General features: G+C 40.5%; 1 protein-coding gene across 6 annotated transcripts in view; it reads right to left on the bottom strand.

The window, feature by feature from the left end:
- Positions 1–3,708: 3,708 nt before the first annotated feature.
- Positions 3,709–11,477, bottom strand: part of sh3pxd2aa (SH3 and PX domains 2Aa) — a 109,178-nt gene continuing 101,409 nt past the window's right edge. For all 6 annotated transcript variants that reach the window (XM_086032311.1, XM_086032312.1, XM_086032315.1 and 3 more), the window contains one exon: positions 3,709–11,075. In XM_086032311.1, coding sequence (XP_085888437.1) covers positions 9,069–11,075 — 2,007 coding nt within the window. In that variant the 3' untranslated portion in view covers positions 3,709–9,068. The remainder of the gene's footprint in view (positions 11,076–11,477) is intronic.

The raw sequence follows: 11,477 nt of genomic DNA, 5'->3' as shown, positions 1-11,477 counted from the left end.
AAGGTTTATCATCGCTTAATAGGGGTAATTGCAATCGTTAAGGGGAGCAATTGGCTGAAGTTGACAGGTATGGTTCTACTGTACTCAGAGAGGGACTCAAAACAGCTGGTCAGTATCTGGCGTGACTCCATTTGCCTCGCGCAGTGCAACAAATCTCCTTTGCATAGAGTTGATTGGGTGGTTGTTTGTGATCTGTCAACTGTTGGTCCACTCTTAGTGCAAATTGCAAAAATCGCCTTCTTCAGCCAGGTTGGCATTGCAAATGGCAATCTGTTCTCAGTTGCCTCATCTAGATAAATAAAGGGTAAATAAATAAATGGCTGTGCCAAGTTGCTGAATAATAGCAGGAACTGGAACAATGTCATATATATTTGTATACAGTACCCAGAGCATCCTGAACATGCTCTTTGGGTGAAATGTCAAGTGAGTATCCTGGCCATACAAGAACTAGCATACAGTATTTTCCCCACCAGAACTCCCCAATGCAGTAAAGCTGCACATTTGAGTGCGTCCTCTTATTGTGAGGCCAACGTGTGCAATAATCATGCCGTCTCATCAGCATCTTGATATGTCGCACCTGTGAGATATGAGATGAATTATATTGGCAAAGAAGTGATGCTCAACACAGATTTAACCAACTTTGTGAGCAATAGGTCTCCTGTGTACATAGAAAAGGCTTAGGCACTGTTCAGACTGAAGGCAAATGCCACCCAAATCTGATTTTTGTTGCCCATATGTGACCTGTATCTGATTTATTATTTTTTTATTGACAGTCTGAACGGCTCAATTCAGATTTTTTCAAATCCAGCCTGGGTCACTTTGATATCTGGTACTAGATCAGATACGTATCCGATTAGTTTGTAACGCGACCTCTGTTTGAACGGCCAGGTCACATGTATCCGACCTATACGTCATCAAGAGCCCAATATGCAATCCACACAGGCAGGAGGGGAATGCTTGGGAGGGAGGTTGCCAATTGACTGTAAATCTCCAATGTTGTTTTGTGTAACAGTATTGACTTTATATTTGACCTTGATTTAATGCCACTTGAAATATGAAGCATAAAGTTGACATTTGTGGTAATAGTAATAATTCAGCCACACAGACGATTCATTTATTATGCACGGCAATGACATGCCGTCATCTTTAGTAGATGTCTCCATGAAATGAGGAAATCGAAAAGCCTCGCCTCATTCGCCCGGATATTTCTACCTTCTCCCGCATCGCTCCTCTGCAGATATGAGATGGTAAAAAGATGAGCCCCTACCACGGACGTATATATGAATGGACTATCAATAGGCCCTTCGCAGCTGAAGCAAGAGGCCAGCCATCTTACGTTGCCAATGTTACTGAGAACACTGACAACGAGTGCGACCCCTGTTTGCCTATTGATTGTTTAGCTACCGGAGATTCCCCCACCATTGCTAGCAACGGACGGTTATCTTATCCCGGTGGATGGCTCCCATCTGTCTCTCCCATTTAATGTTAGGCAACACAGATTTTACCGTAGTGTAGAATTTTGTTCCTTGTACAGTTTTCTTCCTCCGTGTACAAATTTGATGACACTCCAAACTATGTAGTGAGGTCGTTAGAAATGTTGCACCTAGCTTTCAACACAATTTGTGTGGTCAAAGATGAGTTATCCTGCCACGCGTTCCATAAATGTAAATAAATCTAAATACCGCATGATAAAAATCTAAAAAAATATGCGGAAAAAACGTTTTTGACCAGGCAGTGCTAATTTTTCTGTGAGGAGTGCAAAATACACCTGCACGACATGATCATCCGAAAATCGCCTCACAAAAAATGGTGGAAATTGTCATGATTCTGTTTGTTTGGATTACATTTGGTTTTGTTTCATAGTGTTTTTTTTCTTCCTTAAGGACTTTTTGGGGGGGTCTTCCTCGTTATAGGTTGTTTCCATCTGTTCTTGTCATCCTGGTCCCTTGTGTTAACCAATCAACTCCCTCCAACCCGCTGTATCTTGTCCAGGTGTTCCTTGTTGTCTCATCAATTTGCTTGTATTTTGTTCCCTGGTTTCTGTCACCTTCTTTTGTTTCCTGGTGTTTTGCTGTTACTTTGAGTTTTTTTCTTTTCAAGACTTTGTTAGTGTTTTTGATTTAGTTTTTCCACAATACCTCTGCTCCTGTTTTAGTTAATGAATTACTGTATTTTGTTCAGTACACCCTGCATTTGGGTCCTTTACCACACAACCTTGACAGAAACAAGTCCGTTGTACCGTCCCTGCTCTATATTATCATTATGAAAATGTGTTATTGAAAAAAACAACGGCATATTCGAAATCAGTGCCCAAAGAGTTTCTAGAAAAGTTTACAGAATTAGTAAATAAATAAACTCACCAGTGTAATCATCACTAACTTGATTGCTAGCGTGTCCTCGACATACATGTCAAACATGTTAACTAGAGTGAGAAGTAACATGTGCAAATCACAAGTGAGTCTCGAGTCGCCACCAAATTTCAAGCAAGTCAAGTCATTACTTGGTTATAAGTCAAGTCATATTGGAGCGATAAAAAAAAAAAAATGTCCACTGATCCTACTACAAAAAATACATTATCTCTAAAAATGAAATGAACATTTACATCTCTAAAAATGAAAGGGAAAACAATTAACTTATAAAATTAATACCTGTACTTAAATTATTTATAAGAACGCATGTTATTTTTTCATACTAATGTTTATATGAGTGGCACACCGTTAATGTGGTGATAAATACTGAAATATGTTGAATGAGGGTGTAAATAATCCGATTTTAAAACTACATACTTTGTTTCAGGTGCCAATCTGTTACCCAAATCTAATTGGTGTGTGAACGAAAGGCATTAACGTTGTGCATTTTGTAGGTTGTGCGTTTTGATGTTGAGTGAAGTTGACGTGCATTAGTTTAGCGGGGCGCTGCCACATCAAATATGGCGGAAGCGACCGGAGAAGTACTCTGCATAGACTCTAGTGCTCTCTGCTAGCAACACGCCGGTGACACCAGTGTTTTATATTTTGATGAATAGAATCTGAATCTACTTTCGAAGTGCACAGAACTTCCCCTGTCACTAAATAGAGGGCAGGGGGGAGTTTTGCATCTATGTTTTAATGAATAGAAGCTACTTTCAAAGTGCACATTACTTCAGCTCGTTATAAAATAGAGGGCGGGGGGAACTTTTGTATATGCGAACGGAAACACACCTGTCACTTGTTACAATCAGCTGCTATTTAGGGGCAGCTGCAGCAGTGGGCTGGTGCTAGAGAATTTGATTGGTTGCTTCCATGTGCTTTGTTTCCCCTTGTCTAGTTTTCTCTATGCTTCATTGATTGTATAGGTCCGCTTTCTTATGTTTTTTGTCTCCTGTGTTTTCCCCCTTGCCACTGAATGTACATTTTATTCCAATGGTTAAAGGGGATCTGATTCTGATCTTCAAAATAAACAGAACTCAATCAAGCACCCTACAATAAAGACAAATGTCCCCATCTGCAACTGTGCCGTCACAAAATATATGAATGTAACATCCCAGTGGGTATCTGATGTCAATTCAACATCAATATGACATCCACATTCAATTGATGTCATATTGATGTTGAATTGCCATCAGATGCCCACTGGATATGCATTTTTGTTCAGTTCCTACATATCCGTTATAGCATGTGGCTGCACGCCTGAGCTCCCCCTCCCAATAAATAAACAAATAATCAAATAAACAAGATAACACATTTAATCTTTTTTGGGCAATGCAAGATACAATGTAAACATGTACAAGATATGAAAAAAAAAAAAGGCAAAGGACTTGTCAAAGTGAAATGGTAGTTAAGAAAATGGCATTTCCAAAGGGACTGCACTCATGTCGAATGTTTCCAATCACAAGGGACCACTGTTTGCTTTGGTCTTATTTTAGTCCTCATCAGACGGTTACAAGCTTCTCACAAGTCAGATTAAGTTGTTGTCACCTGATGACTCACTACTGGATGATTCATTGACATTTACAAATACATTTAGACTTCGGGCAGATTTTGAAGCATTTCCAAGTAATTATGCTCAAAACGAAAATACAAAAGCACCGAAATAGGCCAACTCAAATGGTGGTGGTAAATGCGTTAAATTGCATGCTAGATTCTGTGATCAGAATTTATAAACAGCTGTGTGACATCACTAAGTTTCTGACTTCTTACACCAAAAATATAGCTGAGCTCTTAAATGATACCAGAGGCAGCAGGTCACCACACTGTCCTTGATGAAGGAACCTATTACTGCAGGAATATGCTGTGCTTTGTTGATCAAGATTTAGTACACTGGTGTGGTAATTTGAGTGTGGAAATCTGCAGCCGGCCTAATTTCTCGACACCACGTGTCGCGCGTCTTGCTGATGGCCGCTGGCACAGAAAACAAGTCTGACTGGGACGAAGATTTCACGCTGACATGAATCATGCAAGATGGGGTCATTTTTATAGGCAAAGCCTAACTTGCCTCTTTTTTTATTCAAACAGAATACGCATTTGTTAAAAACGTACAAAACACGCCCTCCTATGTAGTTCTACTGCCGCACGCACCTGGGGTACCTCGTTATGACACTCACTGCTCATACTAATATACCATCAACAATGACGCTAACATATTTTGGTCCATTTCATTCCTACAGCCTCAGGGCCACACATCCAAGAATGAACAATCACTTGTTGAATTATTCTGTGGTTAGAGCGCAAGTGTTGCCGTGACACCTCCATTTATCCATTTATTTTCCTTGATCCTTGACGCTCCGAGCCCAACTGACTTGACTACACCTTGCACTGATGGCCCATCGCAGGACAATTGGGAAACACTGACGTCATGCCAACTCCACAAAAGTAGCTACGTCAACCACTACACTAGCTACCAATCAACGGCCTGCTGTGTTAACACAGTTGATGTGTTGGTAGTACGGTAGTCAGCAACTTTCAACTTGTCAGAGTTTACGTTTACATCGCTCCATTTTTTTTATTTTTTATTTCAACTACTAAACACTCTCTCACTCCTACTCTCAAAACTCTACCTGACTGCAATCTTCCAATCTTTACGTCACACCTTCAGCTAAACCATCTCGTCATACAAAAATACTTCTCCCAACAATTTTTGAATAAAAAAAACGAGAGCCTTAGGAACAGGCGTAACAGTATCGGTGCTGTCTCCAGAAGTCGATCTCAGGGAATATATTGGGAAACTCGTTAGTCTGGAAAATTTCAATATAGACTGACTGCTTTGCCACTCAGCCATGTGGACAAACACACGTATGCATTTTTGTGTTGTTATACTGGGCCTCTACGTGTCTTGGTTGTTCTTACAGTTGAGTAAGTACTAACATTGAGCTCAGAATCTTTGTTGTGATTTGTAGGAATTCAATGTGCCCAAAACAATAACATGACACATCAGTGTTAACAAGATTCGGTTTTAAATTGGGCTTTGGTCTGAGCAAAATGTAATCAAAACCTTACTACATTAAAGGCCATTTGAAATTGATTAGGTTAAAAACAATTTGAGAGGAAGGTGAAGGTAACCATAAAAATATTTTCAATTCAAAATGGTTTAGAACCTAGGTTGAACTTCAAGGTGGAATCCTCAAAGCGATATTAGACATGTTTGCAAAGTATGTTTTATTTGCCCTCGTCACACAAAAATTTAAAATAACTGGTTAGGATCAAAACTGTAAATGTCAATGGAAACATCCATGAAGGTGAGGAGTAAACACAGGGATAAGAGGGTGTGTGTGTGTTGGGGAACATTACACGATTATTAAACTTCCATTCAGGCACAAAGGTGACAGCTCAGAGGAGGCCCCTGGTGTCACGACTGTCCATCTGTGAAGACGACGCAGATGGCAACACTGTCAACAGCAACATAAGATAATGGGTTTCTTTCTTGCCTTTCTGTCCAATGATCGTTCCGGGAAGGACAAGCAAAGACGCCGACAATATTTGTTATGTCAAAATCCACCAAGGTAGAAGAATACAATTGCTTTGGTCCAATGAGCATGGATTTGAGTTTAATGAGAATTTGATGCTTTGTCATGTTTGCTTTTGTAGACAAATACAGATATGACATACTTGAAACCATTGGAAAAGCCAATAAATGGTTGCTTGGCAGGGAATACTTTCACCCAATATGTAACAAGTAATCGCTTTCACATTATTATTTTTTTTCTTGACCTGCAATCATTTTCCTCCACACATTAATTACTATTGCACTTTTTCTCTTGGGTTGAAAATAGGGTGGAATATACTGCAATGACAAAACAATTCCCTTGCAATCAGCAAGTAAATTCAGCTTGCTTTAAAAAACAAAAGACAAAACATGATATACTGTATAATACTTGCTTAGGCAAAAATGTTAAAGCGTGACACACATTTACATAATGCCTTCGTCTTGTTTTGCTGCCTTATGGCAAGAGATGATCTGTTTTGAATCATTGGTCCACAAGTTACTTTTTCCATCCATTAATAGCAATGCTCCCACGCCACAAAAACAATAATTTTGGTTGCTGTGCAAAAACTTTTAAGCTTTTTTTCCACCAATTATATGCATGGTTCAGTATTTTAATGTGGATAAGGAAGCTGATTGTCAAAATGATTAAGATATGAAACTGTTTACAATAAATAAATCAGGCATTATGTAAAACACAACACAGATGAAGGAAGTGCCCATGGTTTGTTGAAGTTGCAGCACACAGCATGAGAAAAAAAAAAAATCAACTTTTAATATTTTTTAAATAAGTCTAATAATAGCAAACATTCTAGTTGCGCCCTAGTAAAAAAAAAAATTTTAAAAAAAAGGAAAAAAAGACATTCAATTATTATAAGGTTGTTTTTTTGTTTGTTTTGTTTTTAGACTCACTGACCAGCAGTGCATTTTTCATTGCACTGAGGTAGACTGGCTGGTAAGTGGTTGTAGACAAGATAAATAATGAAATCCATTGCAGTGCCTTTTAATAGCCACAGGAAGGCTCTGTTTCACAATTGTACTGCATCTGTGCAGTACATTTACTGTCACAAAGGGAATCTTGTTAAGGCAGTGTTTCAAGGTGAGCAATATATAAATAAATAAAAATCATTACTATGCTGAGTGTTCACTGCATCTTAAAATGAATGCCCAGTAAAAACATTTTTTAAAGTGCACCAATCAACAAAACAGAACCACTTCGCTCCTCATTACTGTAATTGTGCAGTCACATTTAAATTTAAATAAAACATACATAGTTCTGCCAAAATAGATAACTGTGATCTAGCAGATAAGGTACTTTTTTAAATTATTATTATTGATACTGTCCAGCAGAAAACAAATAATATAGTTAGCACTGTTCATTAGAAAATGTATTTCAGCAGTCTTGAACATCAGCCATTTGAGTTGTAAAGACTCTTAAATGTATACAGTCTGAAAATCGTATTTCCTGTTTTGTTTTTTTGGGGTTTTTTTTGGGGGGGGGGGGGGGGGTTTATTAATAACAAAAAGAAATATTTATTCGTACCATATACTAAGATTTGTCTGCAGTGTTCCAGAAATATTTTGTGATTAGACACATGGCACAGTTGCTCTAAATGACCAGTATTGGCAAAGTATTGTTTCTTCTAAAATAAAGCAAATTGTAATTTCTTGATTAAGAAATGAAATTAGTAAACCACAAAAAAATGTGCAGTGCTTTGGTTAATTTCTGACTTCTTGACTGAAATTGGGGTATAAAAAGGTTAATTCAATGTGAAGTTCTGTATTCCTGTTCAATATGGTAAAATGTGAAAAGCTTACTCAAAATGAAAGAGTTTGCAATAGAGCACTTTGAGGCAAGTAATGGTCAAGAGATGTGTTCAAGCGTACAGTTTATGGTCGTCAGTATTTACCTCCATCGTTGACGACTACACATTCTTTTATCATCAAGTTGTTCCAGGTTTTCATGTTTTTCATTTCAGACATTTTATTCTATGTACTTGGTGGCTCATTTGTGATTACTCGTACCATAAATACATCAAATGTGGTGCTCTCACATTTTGGGCTAAATGCAACGCAAGGGCATACATACTGCATGTTTCTGGAAATCAACTATTTCACGGCATTTGCAGTCCTTATGTAATGCATTTGCACAACAACGGTACAATCTTATAACAGACGGCAAAACAAACTATTAATGACTTAGTAGGAACTACTCCGCAAAAAGTGGTTCCATGCTGCAAGTGAAGTAATGTGTTTGAGACTCAACAGATGATTTATAACTCATTTATTGATTGGAAACTTTATGTATTAGGTGTTTTGATGATGTTTTTTGTTTGTTTGATTGACAGATTGACACCCCTACTTAATTTGACTATTGTGTGTTTTGCAAATGTCACTTGAAATTGTACGTTCAAAGAGCTTTGACTTTCATAATATAAGTATTTGGCTGATAAGAAATGTCACAAGAGAGCAGAAATAATTATCTAAAGAAGACATTAACCCAAGACAAACACAAATACAAAATAACACCAACAAGTAAGATATTTATCTTTGCTTGATTAGTGGAACTCGAAACGATGGAATTCTCAGTCTATCAAACGTGTCCGTCTTCCACATGAGCCTCAACCAATTAGCACTCTAGATCCAAAACAGCTAGTTTCAACTTGAAGTTGGAGCCACTACGTGGTGGTGTTGAAAGGTGTATGGCACATTTAAAATATTTGGTTGGTGCAACAGTTTCCCATCCACCATTTAGTATTCATTCAGGTGAAATACAAAAGGCACTTATCAACCATCACAACCTGTGATGGAAATATAGAAAACCCCTTTTCCTTTTCCTAGCATGTTTTAAGGTGGTCCGTGGAAATATGACCAATAATTTGCTTTCTCTCCCAGGTAAACTACTTCACACTCCTCTTTGTATATATATTTTAGTGTCCCAGCACTTAGTGTGTCCTTCTGTCTCAGATTACACAGTTTTTTCTCAATAAGTGGCGATACTCAAGGACATATTGCTTGTGGGAGACTGTGGGTAACATTCTTAAGGGATGATGTCACCCACTTCCTCAGGGACATCAACAAGAGTGAAGTGAAGTGACTGTGGTTGGCTTTTATTTCTTGCGCTCTAGGTAGTTGGACGGGACCCAGCCTTTGCGGGGAAGCAGGCTGTCCTGCACCTGGCAGTACCACCAACCATTGGGGTTTCTCTCTAAAACCTCCAGACAGGTGCCCTCCGTGAACCCCATAGTCTCTTCGTCGCCACGGTAATCGGCGATGGACACATACACGTCCCTGCCGAGGTTATTTTTGATCAGCTGGCTCTTCTCGATGGGCTTGGGGCGGACTGTGGACACGGGGATCCCGTTGCGCTGGCTAAATCTGCCAAGGGGATCCTGGACATTGCTTGAGCTGAATCCGCTCAGGTTGGAGCGCTCGGCGGGTCTTGTCTGACTTTCAACAACCACGTGTGGCCGCACCGTGCTGAAGGAGGCATTTCGGTGGACACCAAGTGTGGCGGAACCTGAGCCATAGCGATCATTCCTGCCAAGCGAGTCGTTTCGTCTCAGAGAACCAGTCACGTAATGCGTATCCTTAGCTGGCTGCGTCGACGTTACAAATACGGACTGAGGCCTCACCGCCACTTGCCGTACCCCGTTCCTCATCCGCACGCTTCCATTAACCATGCCAGATGGCTTTGTGAAGCCACCGGGAGGCTTGGAAGGAATTGGCGGGGTGTTCCTTCTCAATCCTTGATGCTGCTGGGTCAGACCCTGAATATTGACGTTATTTAGATCCATGACATGCTTTTCATTTTTCTCAAGGCTATTGGACTTACTGCCACCACTACCATGTCCATCTAATTCCCTCCTCGCAGCATCAACCACTCGCTTGATAGGTTCCAGAAAGTATGAGGGTGCCCAACCCTCCTCCGAACCCCAGCGGACGTACCACCAACCACTCTCTTGCTTTTCCTGAACCTCCACCTCCACCCCAGCTGGAAAGCTGATCTCAGATTCTTGGACTTTCTTGTAGGCATCCAGGGAACGGTAGAGGCATGATCCCTCCACGTCAGAGTCTCCAAAGCTACCTTTGGAGTAAACAGATGAAAGATCTGACGTACTGCGTGAGCACACGGACTCCTCCGATGATATTACAGAGGCTGTTTCCGAGTCTTCTCCCCGAGAAGGCTTGTGTCCGTGTCGTAAGTGACTTGTGGGCTTCAACTGCCGTCTCAGCGAACTGATGTCCATCCTCTCGGGACTCTGAGGCTCTGATTTGGTCAGGAGTGGTTTAGGTCTGACAGAAGGCTTCGGTCTAGTAGACGGGCTTTGACCTATTCTCTGCTCCACATCCTGGCTAATGCTTGTGGATTTCCTGGAGACTCGATTCAATTCGTCTGATGAGGAATGGGGACTGTTCTCCTGGGACCGGAAGTGAATGTCTATATGTCTACCGAGAGTCTGGCTTCTTCTATTCATCTCTGGGGTTATTGTTTTTGTGGGGTGACCGGGCAACGGTGAAGATCCAGAGGGTTTGCGTGGAACTGTAGAGGAATGGTACGTCCTTGGAGAGTTGGGCTCACTGGACACTTCTGCGGTTTTTCCTTCTACGCCGCTACTAGAGCGAAAGCCATCATTCTCATAGATACATTCCTCTTTAGCAACTTCTTCGACAGATCTAAAGGAGGCCCTTCGATGGGTGAAAACTGGTGATTTTTTGCAGACAGGAGGGGAAGCTTTACTTGAGGGTGGGGAACTGCGATACTTGTTGCTGACTACTTTACTCATCTTAACATCCAGGGAACGTTCATCTTTGAGGGAATCCGTATCCGATTCACCTTCACAGCCAACTGCAGGAACATCATATTCAGGTTCCTCATACACAGATCTTTTTGCTGAGTCTGTTACTTTAGGAGTGGATGTGGTAGGAGGAGGAGCCTCCTCAGAATCCTGCTTTTTCACAGGTGGGTCTGGGGGTGGGACTTTGGGCCTGGTCAGGGTGCTGGTTCGCCGGCTGAGGTTGGGCTTCTTGCGTTTGTCGATGTAGGAGCATGGTGCCCAACCCTCCATCTCTCCAATCTGCACATACCACCAACCTCCAGGGTTCTTCTCTATTACCTACATAACAAAGAAGACACTCTTTGAAACTGCACAATTTGATTATGTATCTCTCTATCTAATAGGGATGGCATGGTACGCTCTGCAGGGTAAAATATGCCCTTCTGCTGTGTTGGTATCCTGATAGAAAGCATGCTGCAGTGGGAGCATTGGCTGCTAAAGAATTGCAGCCCTTTTTTATGGTCAAAGATGTGTGGTTTGGCCACTTGAACTTAATCTAAACGCTCAACTCGACCGACACAGGACCCAACAGTTTATATATAGTATTTGTTTGTTTCGTTACATTTTGGTATGTTTTAATTTGTTATACATATTTGAAATACTATTGTATTATGTTTATACAACTAGTCAAAGAATAAGAGGAAGTTTCCCATTTAAAAGAGTTATTTCAATAAGTTAACT

Source organism: Filicampus tigris, chromosome 6 (assembly GCF_054856515.1).
Source record: "Filicampus tigris isolate MCC_2025a chromosome 6, RoL_Ftig_1.0, whole genome shotgun sequence".
NCBI lineage: Eukaryota > Metazoa > Chordata > Actinopteri > Syngnathiformes > Syngnathidae > Filicampus > Filicampus tigris.
Note: the sequence above shows the minus strand (reverse complement) of the source record. Positions and strands in the feature narration are given on the sequence as shown.